This window comes from Muscardinus avellanarius (genome assembly GCF_963383645.1).
Source record: "Muscardinus avellanarius genome assembly, chromosome: X".
Taxonomy (NCBI): Eukaryota; Metazoa; Chordata; class Mammalia; order Rodentia; family Gliridae; genus Muscardinus; species Muscardinus avellanarius.
The window spans coordinates 54,224,628-54,248,048 of NC_137792.1; the positions used below are offsets into that span (position 1 = coordinate 54,224,628).

Here is a 23,421-nt window from a genome sequence, read left to right on the forward strand (position 1 = left end):
AGGTATGATGCTTTAACCATAATAAGTACAGCTGTATCTCAGTATCTAGGGGGACTGGTAACTGGATTTCCCTTAGATCTCTAAATCCATGGATGCTCAAGGCCCTTAAAAATGGTGTAGTATTTACAAGGAACCTACACATGTTCTCCTGTACACTTCAAATCATATCTAGATTACTTTTAATGCCCGGTACATTACAAATGCTATGGAAATAGTTGTAACATATTGTTTAGGAATGATGACAAGAACAAAATTCTCTACATGTTCGGTAACAGGTGCAATTATTTGAATACTTTCAATCTGCTGTTGGTTGAATCTGAAGATACAGAATACACAGATAAGGAAGGATGACTGTATTCTACTGCTTGCTGTCCCCTTCAAGTTCAAAAGTAACCAGTTTGGAGCACACAATATTGCTTTAAAAAGCAGGCTCAGGTTTGGGGATTTATCATCCTCCAAGGGATGTAAGTTAAATCTACAGGTCAACTCAGGAAAGCTTTCCACAAACCCATAATGTGAAATTATTAATGGATCTGAGAGAGGGAAGCTTTAAGTTTGAGAATCATTAATGGTACTCAGAAATGAAAAAGGAAAACTGAAAAAATGGATCTTGGCAACATTAGTACAAAATTCTGAGCCTATATTTCACCAATTAGAAGCGTTTTTGTTTCATTTTTTTGCCAATCCAAAGTGGTTAAAACACACTTTTTTCAACACTGAAATATTGGTTCCTAGATTTACAAAGTGCATGTTCCACCATGCCTAAGCATAGTTCCTCTTAAAGTAACTAATCCAAAGCTTCTCCAAACTGAAAAGCTCTTTGAGCTCAGTTTAGACAGAAAGAAAAGAAACTAGGCTTGGGCATAAAATAAGAATGCTCACTCAGGAAAACATACCCATGTCTAGTAGAGAAGGCATGCAGTGAAAGCCCTGAGCTCTGACCACCCTTGGCTCCGTGAAACCTGCCTCACTGGCCCCTGATCCTTCATCTAAAGAATTGAGGCCCTTCCTTAGTTGTTAGTTGACTGGTGGGCATCCCAGAGCTTTACCCAGAGGCCTCCCTCTTGCCTTTCACCAGGACTAATCTTTGAAGTGAAACTGTGCTTCTCCTCACCAGACTTAGCAAAATACTTTACATAAAGAAACTTCTGAACTGGGTGCAGGGGCACATGCCTATAATTTCATTTTCTGTGAGGCTGAGACAGGAGGATTATAGATTAGAGGACAGCCTTAGCAATTTAGTGAGGCCCTCAGCTACTTAGTAAGACTGTTTCAAAATCAAAAAAATAATAAAGGGCTGGGGTTATAGCTTGGATTTAGAATACCCCAAGGTTCAATCCTCAATATTAAAAAAAGGGAAACTCTGTAAAGATGACCAGCAACTCTAACCTTTCTGCACCTAAAAATGAGGTAAAGTAAGGAAGTGAATAGAAGAACTAGCAACTTCAAAGTGACAGACTTTTCCTTGAAGACATGATACAAATCTGATTTGATGGGAGGGGTCACATATTTAAACAAGTTAAAGGTCACTGTAAAATGAAAATGAATGATTCCAAAAGTAGAAAGTTCTCTTTCCATATCTCCTAACTCTAGTTGAAAATGAAGCTGACAGCTTTGATTGAAATAAAGGATTCTTTGGGTCTCACCAACCTGGGTTGAACATTTTTGTTTTCAATGGGAGGTCATGGTTCAAACATAGAGAATTTAATTTCCAGTGATAATTGAGACCATAGTAATTAAAGGTTATGCTCTACTAATCAGGCTAATACAGCCTTGGAAGTCCAGACCAGAAGCATTCTTGGGTTTCCAAAAAGATTATTTTCGGAGTTTTTGCTGGTGGGGATGAGCGGTAGAATAGACGGATTCACCTGGGTCCTGCTTTGATCAAAGCTCCAGAAACCAAGGCAGGTAAGAAATACCAAGCCCCAAATCCTATGACCAAGCAGGATCAGCATTCCTGGTGTCTTTGGTGATGAGTAGGCTAGCAAGTCCCTCTGCCACTTGCATACCCACTCTCTGACCTATCTACTGTCACTGTCCATCAACTGCAGATGACCCCAGATACCTGGAGGCAACTCTGGTTGGGTTCACAACCCTTCCTTCTGTCCACCTAAAGTTGTCCTCAGTCATATTTGTCACTTAGCCTGCACAGGATTCCTAGGACCTCAGCTGTCTATGCCTGGAGGGAGAACTTGGCTTTGAGCTCAGTCCTGAGCCTCCTAGGGGCCTGAAGGCCAAGGTCCCAGTATTCCCTGCTTTGTGCCATCTCCCTTTCAGGTCCTAGTGCTGTGGTACTGCACTTCCAAGGACTCAGTATTCCAGGAAAAAGAGAGGCAATAGGTGGGGGTGATGAGGGCACTCCCCAAAGGCCCAACTTGAATGGAGCTGCTCTGACCCCCATCACAGGCCTGGCCTCTTGGGGAGGGCAGATGGTGAGGTCATTGCCTTCCCAATTGCTGGGTGCTCACTACTGCATAACTAAGGAGACTTGAGGCTTCTTATTAGAGACAGAAAGAGCAGACCCTGCAGGGGCTTAATCTAGCTTTTTGCAAGGCAGGCTAGATTCCCCCCTCTCTTAAAATTTGTCAAAACAACATCATGTGCCTCTTGGTCTATTTCTCTGCAGCTGCCCTCCTCCCCCTGTGCTTTGCAGCCTGCCTCAAGGATCAGATTCCAGGATTTTTTGTTCTTATTCCAACTGGCCACCATCCACATCCCTCCTCCCCATGAAGCCTCACTCCCAGCCCCGCAGATTGGAGTGGGGCTTCTAAAGCACATGTGCATGCCCAGGACACTCTGGCTAGAGGCTGTTCCTGCTGTCTGCTGTCTAACTCTCCATTCTACAACTTCCATTTACTTTGAGAACTTGTTTTCCTCTTTGAGTACACGTAGGTCCTATTCTATGTTGGTCTGATTTTTGCAACACATTAAGTTATTTTTTAAAGTCTTCAGATTGAGGAGCATCAAATCATGAAAACAGAAATTTATTTGACCACACTTAAACTGAGATATACCATCTGGTTTGGGGGGTGCATGGTGGGCAGTACAGTAAGGTGATTTGAAGTCATTAAAATCAAACGAGACTGGTGTGGTAGCGCATGCCTGTAATCTCAGTATTTGGGAGGCTGAGCCAGAAGGATTGCAGGTTTGAGGGTAACAGTAACTTAGTAAGAACGATTCTATTTCAAAATAAAAATGAAATAGGAATAACTTAGTAAGAAATATCCTATGTCAAAATAAAAGTGAAATAGGTCTAGGGGTGTAGCTTTGAGGTAGAATGACCCTGAGTTCAATTCTCAGTAAAAAACAAAACAAAACAAAACAAAAAACAACTCTAACAAAGTAGGGCTGAGAGTTGTGGGAATTAGAGATCCCTCCCTTAATAATTCCAGTTAAACATCTCTCAATATGATTTCAAGTCCAAGAAGCTCTAAAAACTATCTTTACTTTTGTAAATCTGGAACCAAATTTATTTATTTATTTATTTATTTACTTATTTATTCATTTATTTTTGTGGTGCTAGAGATTGAATCCTGTGACATTCTACCTCTGAGCTATACCTCACACCCATTTTTTATTCTTTATTTTTGAAAAAGGGTCTCACTAAGTTGTGGAGTCCCTCACTAAGTAGCTGAGACTGGCCATGGACCTGGATCATCCTGTCTCAGCCTCCCAAGTACTAGAATTACAAGTGTGTACCACCACACCCTACTACCGAAGTTTATTTTGAAGAAAAATTTGACCTGGAGTTAGTTTAGTTAAATATTCATATTTCTCTGCAAAAATAAGAGAATGTAGCCAGGTACAGTGGCACGCACCTGGAGCATTACAGGTTTCGAGGCCAGCCTCAGCAATATCTGAGACCCCATTTCAAAATAAAAATAAAAATAGGGCTAGGAGTACAGTTCAGAGGTAGAATGTCCCTGGTTTTAATTCCCAGCAGCACACAAAATAGAATAAAGTATTGCTCTAGATTCCACTTGAAGAATGAGTGCTATTTGGTGTTTGTACCGTATTACCTTTCTCAAGCCCCAAGTGTTGTTCATTGGAACCTGAGTGGCTACATAAGTGTCAGATATAAGGCTATACACCTGCACTGGGCCTGGCTGAACACATGAATGATACTATTCTGAGCAATTTCATCTCCAAACTCTATGTGATAGAGACGGTTCCTTTTTCCAGATGAGGCGCAGATGGGCTAAGGAACGTTGTTCATGGTGCTGGCTGTTAGTGTGGACAACTAAAACAGAACCTTGGTTCTGTCTGCACCCAGTGTCCTTGCTTAACCCGCCACACTGAGCTACTTCCTACAATAACCACATGAGTGAGTATGGGGGAGATCATTCTCTGTTGTGCCTTGACATGACTACAGTCTTTGGAGACATGCTGAGTCAGAAGATCCAGGTAAACCATGCCAAGTTTCCTGACTCAGACTAGGAGCTAAGGTGGGTGTGTGTTTTGAAGTGGGTGCTTTAGGGGAATTCGTTACACAGCAGACCACTAGTATAGGCAAGCATTTGAGCAACAAAAAGTGGGAACAGGTGCCACCGAGGAGACTCAGTAGCATTTAATGATTTAAAAGACTGCAGGAGAGAAGGGGCCAAAGTCAAAAGTAATTTCAAGAAGATCACAGACTGTGGAGCAATTACTTTTGACTTCTGCCCCTCCTCTCCTGAAGTTTGTGTGACTTTGGGCAAGTCATTGCAACGGTCTGAGCCTCAGTTTCTTAGTAAAATGGAGACTAGAAGAGCAACTACCTTCTAAGTGCCTGTCTTTTTTCCTTTAGGACCTACTTCCATATCCTGTATAGTAATGAACAGGCTCAGTGTTTGTCCTTATACCAAAAGTTGGTGCAAATTCCTTGCACCCTAAGAAGCTTCACTGGTTTTTCAACATGGCTCAGTACAGGAGAAGATATGGCCTTTCTATACAATGCTCATTTGTCCTCCCTGACTCCTTCCTCCCCTGGAAGCAGCCTGGGAATGTACCTCCTCCCAGAGGAGTCAGGTGACAAGAACAGGCACTAATCCTATAACCTTGGCCTCATTAACATGGTGCTTTAACCATGCCAAATTAGCTGACTTACATAGACTTTTCTAGACTCAAGTCCCATCCTCAGAACCAGAGCTTAGATTTGGCCTGAAAAGCCAGGGATCAATGGCAGAGATCACAGTTCTTATTTCCCAACAAAGGAACACCACCAGATGTGAAAACCATCTTACCTGTCTAGGCAGAGCAGGCATGGAATCTGAGGCCACTGGTCGCTGAAAATGCTGGGGTTGCTGCATCATCTGCTGTAGGAGGAATGGAGAATGCTCAGGCTGCTGAGGCTGTTGCTGCAACTGTAAAGTGGCAGTGGCGGTGGAGGAGGCGGTGGCAGAAGAGGGCTGTGCTGGTGTCGGCTGCTGCAAGTAGTGAATCAGCGATGGCTGCCTAGAGTGGGCAGGTATGGAGGGCATCTTCTGGAGGCCCGGCTCAGAAACAAAATGGGATAAGGGTTTGGTGTTTCCAAAGGTAAATGGCTCAGGGGCTTCGGGGCTGGAACTCTCCAGACCCTGCTGCATGATCATGCGGAGGGTTTTGCATGAGTTGTTGGTCATGGGCTTAAAGATGGCATTTGTTTGTTGTTGCTGCTGCTGCGGCTGCTGGCTTAGTGTACTAGCAGTGGGAGCAAGACTCTGGACGAGAGAATACTGTGGAGTGAAGGATTGCTGTGGCAAGCCAGGGCTGGAGAGCTTCTCTGGGCGATAGGGTGGGGATGGCCCGGGGTTGCTGGAAGGCAGAGCAGACATTAGGTGCCCTTGAGGGCTTTTGATGGTGGAGGACACCAGGTTGGCAAGAATGGAGCTCTGTGCGTTGAACTGAGGAGGCTGACTGAGAGCTGGGTTGGGGAGCTTCTCAGGAGCATAGGGCAAGGGCCCTAGGGTGGCACTGCTGCCAGACGCCATGCTGGAAAGTAAGGCATTGGGTGAGCCTTGCAGAGCACTGCCTGATGAGCTGTTGGAGGACATGCAGGAAACCATGAAGCTCTGAGGGCTGAAAGGAGGTGGTGGGGGTGGCGGGTGTGGTGATGGCACTGGACGGTAAGGTGGGGAGAGGCCCGTAGGAGGCAGGCTGGACCAAGTGGGACTGGACCCTTGCTGCTTTGTGGCAGATCCCTGTTTGCTGGCTGCCAATGCTTTCAGCTGGTGAGCATGATGCCACTGAGGCACCGGTAATGGGGGCAAAGGTAGCATGGCCTGGACCTGGTTCTTGGCCTGCACTGTTGAAGAACTGGGTGAGACCATCTGATTACTGGCAGAGGGAACCGAATACCTGATCCCTGTGGAAGAGGGTAGGCTTGGAAGGGACACACCAGTGACCTGGCTGCAGCTAGAAGCAAACTCCTTGTCAGAACCTAGGTTCTCCAAGTGAGGCATATGTGTGGGTAGCTTGTGAGGTGGGCCCAGAGCTGTCTGGGGAGGACGTAAGGCCATCAACTCATCTGGCTTGTTCCCCAGTATCTTCTCAAGGTCCAGATCATTTGAAGAAGGTTCCTGAATTGTGGTTAGCTCCTCCAGCAAATCTTGAAGTTCTTGGTCCACAGTCGGTGTACTGTTGACTTTCTCATCATAGGGAGCTGTGGGCCCTTTCGGTGCCATTTCTGCAGTTAATGGCACCCCAAATGGTAAACTTGTAACATTTCCATTCATGGGATTATTCTCAAGCAATAATGACTGGCCAGCTGCTCCCACAGATGCAGAACTAGAATTCATTTCTAATGAAGGAACCTGCAGCTCTGCACAAAGGGTACTGGGATGGGCACCTGGGCCCATAGAAAGGGTGACATCTTCAAGGCAAAGCCTCTTAATTTTATTAGGGTAACCTCCATCAGCCATGCCTGGGAATTGGAAGTGGTCTCCTTCCTGCCTCCTTTTAGTGGTTCCCTGTGGCAGAGAGAGAGAGAGAGAGAGAGAGAGATTTTTATAAAAGCTTGGCAGATTAAAGCTACTAGGAAACCTGCAAGATAAAACAGATAAAATAAAACAGACCTCTTAATTTAAAGACATATAGTTGTTGAACTATAAAATATAGCCTATTTTGGAGCTATGATACATGTTTTATTGTTGCTATGTTTGATTTAAACAGTCTAGTTAAATTTCAAATAAGTAATTGTACTTTCTGTCTGCTAAACAGGGCAGAAAGTCACATAAGTGGTATTCTCTACCTACTTAAAGGGGAGTTTAATAAAACTATGCCAACGTTATAAACAAATACGTCACCAAAGGCAGGCATTTGAGAATGAACAGAAACTAGCTCAATATTTTTAATTTCTACTTGTATGTAGATACTCCAATTATTTTTAAAAAAAGGAAAATCATGCCAGGTGTGGTAGTGCACACTTGTAATCCCCGCGCTTGAGAGGTGGAGACAGGAGGATCGCGCAGGTTCGAAGCCAGCCACGCTGGCTTAAAAGACCCTGTTTCCAAATAAAAAAGCATAAAAAATAGGTCTGGGAGTGTAGCCCAGGTAGAAGGGCTCTCAGGAACCCCAGTACCACACACAAAAAAAAGGAAAACCATAAAACGGACATGAAACTTTTAGGTTGTATCTCTGTCTTGGTAAAATGCATCAGGCCGCATTGAGAAAATAAACTCATCAGAGCCTTTTCAGGAATGAGGTCTGGGTGTGTTCTTTTGTGCAGCTGTCTAGTATACATTGTTTGGAGAAAAGTACAAGTTTCAGAAAAGTTATTGTAGTCATAATTTTATTTATTTTTACATGCACACATACACACACTTAAAATAAATAAGTTGGAAGAATCTATACTCAACCATTTGGAATTGCCATCTCTTGGGGGTAACTGGCAATTCCCTTTCTATTCTCTACATTTCTGTATTGTTTGTTTTTAATGAGAAGGACTTGTAATTCAAAGAAAAAAAACACTGAAGTATAAAGTTATTTGAATAAGAAATTCCTCTGTGCAGATGCATCCTCAGGTTGGGGAGATATCAAACAACCGGAAAAAGACCTCTGAGAGATCTGTACCTTGGGAGAGCTGCCCACTATGTATAAAAAGAATTGTCTTTGGGAACAAAGCAAAAGCATTAGTAATGTAGTAGTATTTCTTACTCTTTAATGGCTTCATATACGCATCCATGCTGTCATGTTAATGGCTGTGAACTGGAGGGTGAAAGAGAATGGGGTAGAAAGGACATGTGGGGATAATCAAAATAAGGACAGGAAGAGAGGGATTTGGCAATCACTTGCATGCAAATAAGTGAGCAGATACAACTGTTATAAAGCAATTTCTTCACCTAAGAGCCCCACCTATAAGCTTTGGAAATCTTTCTAGGAGACATATTGCTACATTTCAGAAGCACTTAGAAATATCCATAATCCTAAGCCTTCCCATGACCAAAATGAGGACAGCATGAGGGGGTAACTCAGTCACCAAACTAATCTGAGTCCTGAATGCTCTGGGTCAGACAGGAATGTTGGGGGGAGGCCTAATCTAACTTCATGCTCAGTTTTCCACGTGCAAGTTTGGCTGGGCATAGCAGTGATGATGCTTTCAAGTTGTCCAGGTGCAGCTCACTAAGTATTTGACCCACAACAGTTGCTCAGTAAATGGCAGCTGAAGGAATAAGTGGACAAATGAACACAAATGACTCAGTGCACAAAGAGTTTGGCTATGCACTCAATTATGGAGTAGCCCACCAGGGAGCCACTGGGTCCCAAACTGATATTTGGTCCATTCTACATTCTCCTAAAGTACCCCAAGAAATCTGAGATGTCAAAAATAGAAATGTACAAGACAGACCCATTAGGGCTGAGTGTGTGTTTCATATAAGGTTCTCCTTTGGGGAGTCCAAGCTGGGTATCTCTGGGCCTAGTGTACTGCTCATGACATCTTGGACTACAAGAGATTTTTTTTTTTTTTTTTTTGCGGTACTGGGGTTTCTGGAAGCCCTTCTACCTCCGGGCTACACTCCCAGACCTATTTTTACATTTTTATTTGGAAACAGGGTCTCCTAAGCCAGCGCACGGCTGGCTTCGAACCTGTGCGATCCTCCTGTCTCTGCCTCCCAAGCGTGGGGATTACAAGCGTTCGCCACCATGCCCGGCTACAAGAGATTTTTAACGGTGGTAAAATCTATTTAGGACCAGGCAGGTGAGAGATGGGGTGTTATGGTAGATAAACAGGGTAAGATAGGGCTCTTAGTGTTGGCAGTCTGAAATTCTTTTTTTATTTTTTATTTATTATAATAATAATAATAATAATAATAATAATAATAATAATAATTATTATTTTGGTGGTACTGGGGTTCCTGGAAACCCTTCTACCTCTGAGCTATGCTCCCAGACCTTTTTTATATATTTTATTTGGAAACAGGGTCTCTTAAGCCAGCAAGGGTGGCTTCGAGCCAGCGCGATCCTCCTGTCTCTGCCTCCCAAGAGCAGAGAATACAAGCGTGTGCCACCACGCCCAGCTTGGCAGTCTGAAATTATGACCTGGTGAGTCTCTAAAATTTGCTGGTAGATCTTTAAAATTGGCCCGTGGAGCTTTCACATAATTGTTGTGCTACAACAAACTTTCTGGGATCAAGGTAGTAGGGGATGGAGAAGGCAGAGAGTAGCCACTAGATGCTAAAGGCCATGTTAGGGACTGATGGCAAAGGTAAGAAGGCTGTACTTTTCCTAGACAGAACCTGTGCACATGCAGTTTTCCAGACACTCATCATCTGCATCCACAGAAACTGTCCCCACTTAATTCCTAATTAAGAAATAAACTGCCTCCTCCATAATGAAGCAGATATCAAAATGTCTCCTTGGGGTGCCATGGGGACAGCTCATGCTCATCAGATCTAATTTGCTATGCTAAGTCTGCATCTGGACAGCTGCTGTCCCCAGGTGTATTCTCATAGTAGTTCCCAACTAGGCTGGTCTTTCAGTAGAGGGGCAGCCATGAGCCTCTTCTGAGCTTTCTTTTTTTCATTGCACTTAAATGAGATTCCACATTGTTAAAGGCTGTGCAGCTCCAAGTTTTGTATTCAATGTTAAGAGCCTTCAACAGTTAGCATGGAGTGACTGATGAACAGGGAGAGTGTTGGCTGCTGTCAAGGCCAAGGGAAGGAGGCTGTCAACACGGAAGTGCCCAGTCTTGTTCTCATAGCATTAGCATCTACTGGGCATTAGTGAGGCGTTGAAATCTATTATCCACAATTCCATCCCTGGATGCAGGCTTTCTTCAGTGCATCCTCATTCACAGTTTCATGACTTTTTACTCATTTCAGCTGTGGGAGGCTGGCTAGATTTTCTCCATGCCCACTACCACACTGGTACCTTTGTCGGGTCACCTGGGCTGGTGAATGCTGCTGCTGAGGTTCTGCTCACCCAAGCCAGGAGTTTTTGATAGTTTCCCATAACCACTGTTTAGATCAAGTGCAGCAGATCAAGACAGCTCACAGCTCTGAAATGATTTTCCTTCTCAGTGTCTCTCAAGCTTACAGGCCTTTCTAAAACATTCTGCTTCACAAAAATGCTGTTTTCTGGCCTCTGTGATCCCAATGACAGAAGCCTATTACTGTCAGCTACCAGCTGGCCCTTACTTCCTTCAGGCACATGATTCTGCCACTCTCACTGTGACAATGAGTGAAGAAGTAGAGACTGAGTGGATTCTTAGACAGCAAGTCTTAAATCTCTCTGACTATAGAAAACAGAAGGGGATGTAAATTGCTTTTGGTCACATAGGGAATAAGGATGCTAAACCTTAGGTATTCCAACTCCCAGCAAGAATGTCCTTGATAGTAGAATAGTGGGGCAGGGGAGAGAGAGAGAGAGAGAGGGAGAGAGAGAGAGAGAGAGAGAGAGAGAGAGAGAGAGAGAGAGAGAGAGAATGAGTAAGAATGAATTGAATGAAGTTTCTCCCTCATTCTCCATAGGATCTTCTAGAAATGAATTAGTTTCTCTCTATACATAAATGCCTGAAGAGTCCCATTTGATACCAAGGCACACAAAACCACCAATGTGATCACCATGAGCCTATAAGCATTTGATAAAATGAATTTAGAAGCATGTGATGGCTTACCCACCCTCTAAGTCATGAGAAAACAAAGGCCACCCTTCTGATTGGGACCAAGTTCAGCTCTGAAGTCAACATTATTTCTGGTTTTGTCTTAACAATGACATTGGCAACTCTTCCTTTTCTACATTTTTTGTTCAGAATGGCAAAAGTGGCAAAGATTTCTTAGAAAAATGTAAATATTATAAGAATAAACTTCAGGTTCATAAAATGGACATGACAATAAAAAATATAACCTGCATTCTTTACCCTTTCCAAAGGAGTCTGGCTAATTTGGTTTACTATTGTCAGAAGTGGGACATGGACACCAGTGAAAGGCCAGAAAAAGTACAGTTCCTGTTGGGTAAGAAGGTAGGTGGCCAAAGATATCCAGATTGCCTCATCTTCCTTTCAGAGAGCACTGGACACTCAAACACTGTGCATAGTTGTTAAGAAGGTGAAAACTGCCTACAGTTATTCAGTCTCTCTTTTCTCCTCACTCTCTCCACCAGTTTAGTTCAGCCCAATGGGCTATCTGATTCTTCTGGCCTCTTAACAAGTACATCCAGTCTTTAGAAATAACTTTATTCAATGATGTGGCACTTCCCTACTCTGGGTTTCCAAACACCTGATGTCAGCTTAAATAGATTAGATTTCCAGCCTACTGGAGGGGGATGGAGGGAAGCAGAGAGACAGCCAGAATGATAATGAGTGATTGAGCATGTGCACATGAGAGATTATGCCTGGAGACTATATATATATATATATATATATATATATATATATATATATATGCATATGTGTTATTTGCATGTTTGTTTTTTTAGCAGAATATTCCACTAAGCTGAAACTAAAGTTTCTGTAAAAAAAGTTTCTGTAAAACAAACAAACAAACAAACAAAAAACTCCAGGATTTTCAGAATTTCCAGATTTGTGAGTCATGAGGTTCTGGAGTATCTCAGGGTAGTTGGGATTGGCAGGGAAACCTCGATGCTAATTGGCAAGAAGAGGAGTCAATGATGTCTCGGGATGTTAATGGGTAGTTTGAAGCAAGAACCTTGACCTACAAATAAAGGATTTAGTGGTGCTCAACTTGCCCTGAACTAGTAGAGCCTGCAAGCTCATCACCAGATGTAGGTAGGGGCTCCTAGTGCTGACTCAGGACAGGACACCTCCTTTCCTTGAGATCAAGGTCAGAAAATAAGAGTAGATAGTCTCAGGGCAGCCAAACCAAAGGTAGTACGGTTACCCCAGTAAGCATGAACCAACATACCAATTCTATACATGGCTTCTCACAAGTCCCTCTCCAGTCCTTTCTCATCAATTTTGAAACCTTGGCAGGGCTTGGCAAAAGACTAGAATCCTATGGTAGGGTTTGGGGGAGCCCATAGGTTGCTGCCATAGAGTTAGAGAGGAGTATTCTCATCCTAGCTTAAATGAGCTCTCTAGCCAGAACTGCATTTGCTTCATGTTGTATCCACCCTTTTACCTCCTGGTCCCTCCAGCCTAGCCCTGCATTTGAAATCTTGTATTTCACATATTCTCCATTGATGCAACCAAGTGGGAAACCCCTGTAGAAATATTTCTAGGGACAACATGGCCAGAAACAGCAAGAGATGTGTCTGTATGAGTACCTAGCAGAGCCTGCCTGTGCAGGTTAAGTGCCTGGGCTCTGAAATTTTGTGCACACAGAGGAGATAGCTTTTGGTAGCAAGACATTTCAGGTATGTGGAGGATTCATGGTGTTCATGCCATTTATACGAGTACTCAAACAGGAGCCAGAAAGGATTTATACAGACTATCAGGATGCTGGACCACTTTAAGCCTTCAGATACAAGTCTTGGTGTAAGATCCCAGTCTCTGTCAGAGAACAATGTATTTTATTATTATCTTTGATTCTAACAGCAATTCTAGGATGTAGTCGGGTCTTTGCTTGAAATTCCTGCTTTGTATATGAGTAAACTGAGGCTTTGTGATGCCAGATGATTCAATAAAATCATAGCGATGCCAGATGACTCAATAAAATCATTGAGCCTGGTACTCAAATATCCAGAGTACAGTTCTGTAACAGAGTACCGAGAGCCCAGACTTGCATGGTGGTGGATGTAAGCAGTAAGTCTTCCCTCCCCAGGGGAACCCAGAGGTTATTCTCAGGCACTTAGGGAAAGGTGGATTGTTTCTGCTCTGCATGCTTAGACTAAGGATAAAAAGCTGCTGTTAAGTTGGTCTCAGTCATGGCATTTCCATTGCCAATAGGGACTGTTGTATTTGCCCCAGGGCTTTCCAAATCCCACATCGCAGGGCAGTGGTGCCAGAAGACAGTAACCTCAGAGAAGGAAGCTCCTAGTACAGTTTTTACTATGTACATCGAGGTAGCTTGACTCCTGGCAATTTGTTGATCTTCCTGCTCAAATATTTGCCTGAAAAGCCCATAATGTGCCCTCAGGCACCAGAGTGTATTGTTATGAATCTGTGTGTACTGCTGGATACTCCTTGAAGAGTAAAGGCTTTGCAGGCAAATGGGTAATATGAACAAATAAACCTCTTGATACCAAATTCAAATTGTAAAGCTTAGCAGTGTGGGGTGGTGAAAGGGCTGGAGGTAGATCTTGAATCCTCAGTCTGTCTAAACCTCGTCCCTTATTAGTGGTGACCTTTGGTGACATTTTTCCCTCTATGAGACTGTTTTTTTTTTCCTATGGAATGGGTAGAGTGAGGCTACTTTACAAATTTATTATAAAGATGCCATGAGCTTAGAATGTAAAGATAGCATAATACTTGGCATGGTGTAGATACCAAATAAATATTATCTCTCTTTCCACTCTTGAAATTACAAACACATTCTTGGTGGTCCTAAAATAGCTGTCAACACAGTTTACTCAGTAGCATTTGCCATTCAAGGCAGATCTGCCTTTAGTCACTGGCTGAGCTCCTGAACAGCTGCGTGCAAGGCTACGTTTTGTAAGCCAAATCACAATAAACATGATGAGAATTTGCCATTGCAAGGAAATCTTCAGCGTATTCTTTCATGAAGTGAAAGATCCTTCATACAAACTTATATTTTAATAGTTTACATTTGGGAGTATCACCCTTTCTTATAATTAACCTTAATTCAATTTCTGCCACAAACACATACTGAAGTTCTATAGCCCCAAAGCACATAGGAACAAGAGTAGCTAATATAATGAAAATAAGGACAATTTGAAAGCATGTATCTAATTTACTACATGTGGACACTGTTTATCATGGAGTGTCATACAACGGTTGTCTTGTGTGTGTGTATGACAAAGAGAGAGAGAGAGAGAGAGAGAGAGAGAGAGAGAGAGAGAGAGAGAGAGAGAGAGAAGAATGAGGTAGTAGTAGAGGTGATGGTGATACTGCTGGTGGTAACTGTAGAGGTGGGGATGATAGTGTTGGTGGTGATAGTGATGAAGGTGGTGGTTTAAGTGATACAGGGGGCAGAGATCATGATGACAGTAGTGGTGGTAGTGGTGGGAATAATGGTGAAAGAGGAAGTAGCTGATGTGACAGGCAAGTGCAGTGGTGGTTCCAGTGGTAGAAATGGTGATGATGTTGATAGTGGTGATAGTGGAGGTGATGGCAGCAGCAGACATGGTGTTGATGCTGAAAGTGGCAGTGCTGGCGGTGTTCCTACAAGATAATTCCTTCTTGTTATACTACTGTGTCAGAAGCTCTTCTGACTTGGCCAGAGGAAGAAACTTCAAAACTATTGTCTCTTTAGAGTCATTCATACTTATTCTTTTTTCCTTATCTGGAAAATCAAAGCTGAATTATTGGAGAAAATCACAGATTTGTGTTTGTTAATGTGATGCCGATAAAGTAATATATGTCAGATTTAACTACAGGAAAGGGTAAGGCAAATTGAGTTCCTTCGATATCATTTGGCTAAAAGCGCTGTGGTGGAAAGGAGTTACTCAGCTGTGTGAAGCCATCTATTCAGAAAGCAGGTGCTGGGTGTTGGTGTTCAGGCCTGGCTTCCTGAAGGTGTTTTATATAGGCCAAGTCCATTGTTCTATGCCCTAAGGGCTGGACTTGAGGGGAAAAATGAGGCAAGAAAATGTTTGGCTTTCTCTACAGAGTCACACAGGCAGCCCCAACACTAGATAACTTTAGCACCTGAAGCTGATTCGAAGAACAGAGGCAGCTAGAGAGGGTGGCAGTGGAATAAGCATGAGTCAGGCAGGGGATGGGAGAGAAGCTGAGGGAAGGAGGTTTAATTCTAGTGAGGCAGACAATAAGTGAACAACAGGAATAAAATTAGGCAAACAGTATTCTTCAGAAGTTTGGAGAAAAACGGCAATGTGATAAACTGGGAGGGGGCTCCGAGGAAGAGACAAGTAATAGTATAATACAGGAAGGGGCAGACCAAAGAAGCTTTGGGGCAGAGCACCACAGTCAGGAGGGCAGCCAGGGGGAAGGCCCTGGAAGGGAGACTATTGGCCTGGTCCAGGGACCAGCAGACGGCCACTGCCAGTGGGCCTGGCACACAGTGAACTGGAGAAGTAGTCATGCACTTGCTAGCAGAGGCCTTGCAGAGGGTTGAATTGTATTTTGTTTGCAGCATAAAGCCATGAGGGGAAAAGGGGAAGCAGAGGAAAGATCAGCTCTGAGTTTATAAAAGAGCTCTTTGGCTGCCAATGGGAGGAGAAATTAATGTTACAGGAAGAAAGTCGAAAACTTATAATCTCCCTGAAATGTGTAATTATATTGTGCTGATAACATTCTAAAACAAAACAAAACAAATAAATAGTTTGCTCTGAAAGCAAAAAGCAAACAAAACGGTGGAAGCAGAGGATATTATGCTATGTGAGATTAGCCAGTCTCAGAAAGACAAGGGTCATATGTTTTCTCTCATATGTGGAAATTACAAGGAAAGTAGGAAGCAAAAGGGACTTCAGATAAATGAGGAGAGACCAGTAGCATGGTGGAAGGGGATTGGGAAAGAAGGAGGGGAAAGGAAGAGAAATGACTGATAAAAGAACAGTTCAAATTATGTATGAAGATTTCACTACCAATCTCAGTGACATGTATGGGGTGGGAGGAGAAGGGAGTCAGGTGGGTGGGATGTGAGGGGAAACACACCAAGGGCTAAGTGCATGTATGTGTCTATCACTTTGAACCTCACTATGATGTATAATTACAATGCTCCAATAAAAGTATCAAAATAGCAACAAGGAAACAGAAGACTTGCAGAGGTGAGTACTTTCAGGAAGGATGAGATCCAGAGTGTGAGGTTGGGGATTCCAGCACTTAGAGAGGCAAGTGGCCCCATGATTTGACCATTGAGGAACATAGCCATGTCCTGGAGGAAGCCAGGGCCATTGGGGAAAATGATTCACACTACCAGGGACCTGGACCAGCCTTGGCAAACTTCTTTTGGAAAGGCCCAGAGAGTGACTATCTGAAGCTCTGCAGGCTATATGGTCCCTGTGGCAGACTCTGTTACTCTATGTGCTAAACAGTGTTGGGCAGGGATTTGTGGTAATGTAACCCCCTACACACAGCTTCCAGTCCAAGTTGTGAATATGAGCCTCTTCTCCCTGGGAAATAAAATTTCCAAAGGGACCTCACTGCACTGCAGGTGACCATGCCAGCCTATTGTTTACAAAGAGATTGCATGAGCAACCTTTATGGAGCTGAAAAGCTTAAACATTTTTATCATAGTGCAAGTTATGTGACCATGTGAACTGTGTGAGTTCTATAGCTGTGCCACATGCTATGCTTCACTTAATGACACTTACAATTGTGCAACTGTCGGTCAGTGCTCCATCGGTTCCAGTGAGATCTCCTCCTGTATTCCAGGACTCCCTTGGGACTTGCTCCCAAAGCCTTTGACTTCTGTTGGACAATTTGTATTCTGTACAGTAGATTAAGCACTCCCTGTGCCCTCTGACCTTCAGGGGTCTCTGTAATACTATGTCCTCACCTTACAACCTTTTTGTCCCTACTCCAGGTGCTCTGAACAACTGTGAGGTCAGCCACCTTATGAGGCCTATGTACCTTCCACCCTACTACATTCTATGAGGGCCAGACTGCTTCCTACACATCTCTGCACCACTAAAACACCTGTCCTTCATGACACAGCTTAGCTAGCAACTGCAGGTATCAGAATTATCCACTGGAGAAGGTGGTATTCTGCAAAGTACCAATTTTCTTTCCATTTCTAGCATAAGGCCTCGAGAAATCCTGTTTTCAGAAACTGTGATAAACTCATTAACTAGCCCAAAGACTGGTATGCCCATGCCCTTTGTGTGTCTCTGGCTTTTTGTGTTCAATAAGGTGATTTCCTGGACAATTTCAATGGGACTTTTCAGTTAGGGTGAGGCAGCACAGTCCCTGCTTAGTGAGCATTTACTATGCGCCAGGTGCTGAGACACAGCTGTGAGGGAAGAAGGGTGGGGGAGCTCAGGAGAAGGCCAATGAAGTTGTTAGGACATAACAGGGGGGGGAGTGATTGAATCCTCTGGAACTGGAGGAAGGCAGACAAAGGCAAACTTGTGTCAAAGGGGTGGTGGAGAAGGTGGCAGAAGAGAAGCAGGTAATGACAAAAGCAGCCATGCCTGGGCCTTTGGTCCCTCCCTCAGTGGTCAGGTCCACTGGGCCATGGCTCATTCCTGCTTTTCTAACTTTGGAATCTAGGGGATGGCCATGTGTGAAAAGAAAGGAGAGAGATGAGAAGGCAGAGGGGAGGAGGGTGGGTTTTGATACATTATTCTATATCTACTGTAGAAATCAGAATCTTTAGCCCAGACCTCAGAAGCACATGTTCCCCACCCCCATAGTCTGGAACAAAGCACCTTAGGAGTAGCTTGTGATCCAAATAGTTGTCTGTAATACAACAGACACAGAGTTCAGTAGCTGGGGATGTTCAGTAAAAGCAGGGGGTGTCAGTCTACACAGGCCAGCCTAGCATTTGGATTCCCAAAGACACACACCTCTAGGGTATGCTTACATATTTGCACATTCCCTAGAAGAGAATGGAACCAGATCTTCAGCTTGGTGGGCTCTCCTGCCACCCTTGCTCTGGGGAGTGGGGTCTGACAATGTCTCTTTCCCTTGCTGGGGCATTTCTGCCTCCAGACACCTGTTGCCTTGGGCCCAATATGAAGGAAAGCGGGGGAAGGGGCTAGATAGGAATGCAGACAAGGCCAGTGTGGGTTCCTGCAAGTTTAGAAATAGGCAGCATCATGATCCCAGATGCCCATGGGACCCAGCTGCCAAAAGGAGCTTCTTTCCCAGAATCCTCCCTTTCCAGCAGACTGTGATTTGCAGGTCATAGATTTGCTGAGCTGGGCTACCCAGGCAGTACCCAGATGCCAAGCTCAGTGGTGTCCTGCAAGCCGAACAGTGATCAGCCTTTGCAGACCTGTCTGCAGGCAAGGCCTCTGCCTGGCTTCCCACCCTGGTGGGGTGTCTGGAACAGGAAAGGGCCCTCTGCTGCAGGAGAAGGAGGAGGGAGCAAAGGGAGTGAACAGCTGCGGGCTCCATGGGGAGGATCCCCAAAATAGCAAGGCACATACACACTGCGGGCCTTGACCCAGAATACTCAGAGCTGCACCATATATTCAGCTCTCCTCGGTACAGTGGGGCTGCTGACAAGGCTGCGGCATCCTCGGGGGTGCTCCTACCTGAGCTCCAAGGACACACTCCCCATTACCTTTCTTTTAGGAAAAATTCTGATCCAATGCCAACCTTTGATCACTAGAATGAGTGCTAGGATCAGTCATATCCTGTGTGTTTTAGAACGCACCCACAACCATGCTCATCATCATCCCTGAGACCTTGCCACAAATAGAAAGCAGAGTTATTAGGCATACACTTCACCCACATGCAGGCTGAGGCCCACAGGCTCATGCAAGAGCACAATAAGTTGCAGAGACAGCCACCTCCTTGATGAGCTGGTCCCTGGGGCTACCTGGGTTTTGGCAATGAGGCCCATACACATAGGAAACCATCACATGCCAACAGCCTGCGTGAATAGGGAGATATGCAAAGACCTCAATCCTGAACCTGGGCCTTCTCTGTAGACTTCTGAGCCACTCCCATGCTCCCACTCCAGGCTGGCTGTCTCCACCTTCCAATGAATTTTGAAGCGGTCTCATTTTCTGTTAAACTGGGCATTGTACAATGCTCGTCAAAAGGTTCCAGGGAGCTACCAGGTGAAGTAAAGATGCTTCTACTCTTTGTCTGTTTATGAGCTGTTTACCACTGGGATATGAAAGTTTCAGGAAGTCTGGGACTCTGTCTTATCCACCCATTGCTCTAGCTTGATCATCCAGAGTTGTACATAGCCTACAGAATACCCCATGGATATCTGAGTTCCTACTCAGGGAATGTAAAGCACCAAACTGGGAGAAATATGAGATCTGCATCTATGGCTTCCCATCTGTGTTACAGTGGTAAGGTCCTATCTTCCCCAAGTCTCAATCCTTGTGTGGCAGGAGCAAGAGAGGTATTGTACACAAAGCATCTTGCATGCGAGGGCCACTAAACCACTCTCTCCTCCCAGTTTCATGTTCCCAGAGAAGGAAGCCTGAGAATAATTTGCTCCTAGACAACTGTGGAATCCTGGATTCTGAGGTCTAGCACAGGGCTAGACATGTAGAAGGGGCCCTGGAAATGTGACAGGAGGTCACAAACAGACCAGCCTTTAGAGCTCACACGTATGCTCGCTGACTTTAGGAGGACGGGTACTTGTTCAAAATCTCACAAAGAGATAGTTTCAACTCTGGGATAAAATCTGAGATCTTATTTGTTCCATCACTTTTTTGTAAACCACAAATCTTGAACCCAATCACATACTACAGAAGTAGGTACCTATTTATCTTAGAGGCAGGTGTATTTCTAAGGTTATCAGTGTACATAAGAGGGAAAGTTAGAATAGGGCCAGCAGTTTTTCAGCCATTCAAATCTCCACATACTGTGCTACACTGAGGGATCCTCTTTCAGTGTCTCAGGCTTGCTTTCATTTAGAAATGAGGAGGAGACAAGATAAGGTATTCAAAGGGAAGGACCTATGGTTCTGCTTTCTGTTAAGACTCCACCCACTAATTGCACAGGCTGAATGTCTCACTCACCTTGAATAGATGCCCCAAAGGCAAAGCTCCTCTTTTCTCCCATATCAACAGTCACTAAACAATCATGCTTCTTAACAAATAAAAAATAATGTGGAAGAGATATTTACATTGCTGAGATTTTTCATGATACATGCATCCATATAACACCTTGTGGTTTTCAGCATGATGAGGAGGATAGTGGGTCTGAGGTCTGCCACTTTTAGGTCCATCACTTTGGTCAAGATATTAACTTCTCTGAGCCTCAGATTCCTGAAGAGACTGAGAGTCTTTTCGTCTCAGGATTATCATGAGTATCACAGTAGACAGTGTCTCCCAAATGCTTAGCAAAGTGTGTAGCACCTAGTTAATGCTCAGAAAATGGTGGTTATTCCTGCCCTTGGTTTGTTTGAACTTCATTCTCATAAAGAGCAGAGGATGGACAAAAACCCCTAGCTATTTAGGAGCAGATGGAAGACTAGAACCCTAATGCCTAGAATCCTGGTCTTAGGCGAGAATAGCTAATAGATCAGATGCACATTTTCCTTTAAGGAGGGCTCTCAATTATTTACATATAAATCCCAGGGCTGTTTAAAAAGAACTTTCTTTTGGGACTGATAGAATTTTATTTCAAGACTTTGATTTGAGACATGGGTTTTGGTTTGTTTGCTTTTCAGAACAAGAGGACCGCTTGAGCTGAGTTCCTAAAGCAGATCTCTGTGTTAACAATGCTTCCCAGATGTGGGAGAATGGTGTAAGCAATGCACTTCTAGATGCACATGGCTTCCAGGATATAGAGTGTCAATGCTGGGTGTTACTGAGCATGAGAAGAGCAAACGATGGGAACACCTGAGATCGCACTAATGCCACACCCTTCGGATGTAAGCCCAGATCCCATAAAGGATCTTCCTCTGCCGCTAGCATTCTAGGCTCTGTAGTGACTTGTTTGGACAGCAGGTTTCTTAGTGAACTCCCAAGGCCACTCTGCTTTAAATCTGTCAATCTTTTCCCCTCAGTCCATAAGCACATGGCTACTGAGATACTCAGATCATTAAGAAGAGTTCCACTTAGCACAGGCACTTTCCTGAGGCCCCAGGAATTGACTAGGCACTAAACTTCAGCTGCTCTCATGCCACACCAAAGACTAGCCTGGCTACTCACTGGCGGTAGCAGCAGTATCTATCCATCCTAGCCAAAGGCGTGGACTTTCTCAATGTCATTTTTTTCGGAGGCCATATGTGTCTTCTAAGAAGACAGGTGTGGTTTCTACTGTGAAGAAGACTCATCTGAGGGATCTACTTTCTGAGCCTGAGGCATATTTTTTGGATCTCCTTAACTGGGGCATATCTTTGGACTTCTAAAAACAGCTTGGTGCTATGAAAACAGTTAGGTCATTCAGAGCCAAGGACAGAGAGAGAAGAAGGTTTGCCATGGAAAAGGAGGAAGAAGGGCTGATTATGATTAAGTCCAATGTTAGACTCTAAAGCAATAAAGGTAAATTTTTGGCAAGGGTTGCAAAGAGCTCTAAAAGTCATCTGCCAAGAGCACCCAAGCCTGGACATGGTGTGAGCAGTAATAGATTTTCCAGGGTGAGGTAAGGGATAGATTCTCTGAGGACCTATTTTAAAGACAATGCTCCTCGAAATACATGCATCAATAAAGTCATGCCAAAGCTGATTATTGACTCCAAGACATTACCAGGGGATTTCCTTGACTAACTAAAATCTTGACAATAAAAGCACAAAATGAAAAGGGCAGTTAGGATGGAGTTTAGAGATCCATCCCCTTCTAGGAGATGCCTCACTAGAGATTGACAGATCAAAGGCCAGGTCACTGGTCATGTAATCACTCCATGTCTGCCATTCCATCTTATTACTATTTCTGTGAGAGCTGGGGCTCCAGTAAACAAAGCTTTAGAAATATCTATATGCTCACAGCACACTCAATTAATTGTTGACAATGAGAGAAAAAAAGAGAAGCATAATTTGTTTGCCTCCCCCAACACCTGGGCACACATGAGAATTCTAAAATAAATATAAAAGAGATTGCCCTGGGAATGGGAGAAGACAGGCCCTCTGAAATGCCATTACATCAGAGCCCAGGGCTCCCAGTTCTTTGAATAGGAAGGAAGCAGACCCACGACTCTATAAGAGCCATTTCCTCTCTGCTCTATTAATTTCAGAGATTAAGCAAGCCACTCCTCTGCGGGCCCAGGACCCTGAGATAACAGCTATTGTGTGTGCTCCAACTCCTGCTAACCGAGCTAATCTTGGTAGACTGGTGATGTTGCAGACTTTACTTGACAACAGTCAAAGCCAACCGACCATTGGTTCCTAGAACTGCCACTAGAATCTCTCTAATGTGGAATTTTATACACTTATATGATGTCTGGATTCTGAGGGAGGAAAGCAGAAATTTGTCAAATGAGGAATTTGTCAAATTTGGAAATTGACCCCAGGGACAGACCTGAAGGGGACACCCTTTCTGTATCCTCCTTCCTTGTTTCTTGTTCTCAGTCATATTAGGAAGCTAATGTGAAATACATTTATTGTTTGCCATTCTGGCTGGTTTCTATGAATAGAAAAAGTGGGATCTTCTTTCCTCACTTTCATCTTTTATTTCTCACTAAAGGAATGCAGCACAGCTATTGCTGTGACTCTAGGTGGAGCCTTAGACTCCATGTCAGCTCTTCCACAAACCCACAAGGGGCAGGGCAGCTCATTTTCTAGATCTTTCTATACTGAGTTCTAGTTCCTCATATTTTGGATTGTCCCCCACCATTGACTCTGCCGAATAACACATCTCATGTTCAAATTTAAGAGTAGAAGCATTCAACCCCCCCTCCCCCATGCCCCATTTTCTGACCGATTCCTGGGTTTTTCTAGGCTCCTGGCGATTTCCCACCATGGTGAAATTGGGAAGCATGTTCTTGGTGACATTCCGACTTTTCCAGTCATCCATTGTTTGACCTGCAGGCACTTCCCAAGAGACCTAGACACAGGGCTTTAGGAGACAAAAAGTACACTGTCTTTCAGATATGAAGGTGAGACCATTGACCCCACGAACCACAGAGAGGTTTGTATGGAGTCACACACATTCCTTCTCCTGCCTCTCTCACACCCACCACCCTCATGGACTGCCCCATCCCCAGGGATGAGTGACACTTCTGTGAGGACATTGGTAGGGGACAAAACTGCAGTTTCTGGCCATGAGGCAGATCAAGGTTGGCTGGAGGACAGAGGAGAGGGCATGCATAAAATAAAATTGGGCACAGAGATGGGGAACAAGGGTCCTAGGTGTGGC

The 23,421-nt window shown here is 44.1% G+C and overlaps 1 protein-coding gene across 1 annotated transcript in view; it reads right to left on the bottom strand.

Moving 5' to 3' along the window:
* The window catches only part of MAMLD1 (mastermind like domain containing 1), a gene marked incomplete at its 5' end in the record, with an annotated part of 47,046 nt that extends 23,967 nt beyond the window's left edge, over positions 1–23,079 (bottom strand). Inside the window, 2 exons of the mRNA XM_080719475.1 lie at positions 5,223–6,926; positions 22,984–23,079. Coding sequence (XP_080575601.1) covers positions 5,223–6,926; positions 22,984–23,079 — 1,800 coding nt within the window. The remainder of the gene's footprint in view (positions 1–5,222; positions 6,927–22,983) is intronic.
* Positions 23,080–23,421: the final 342 nt, after the last annotated feature.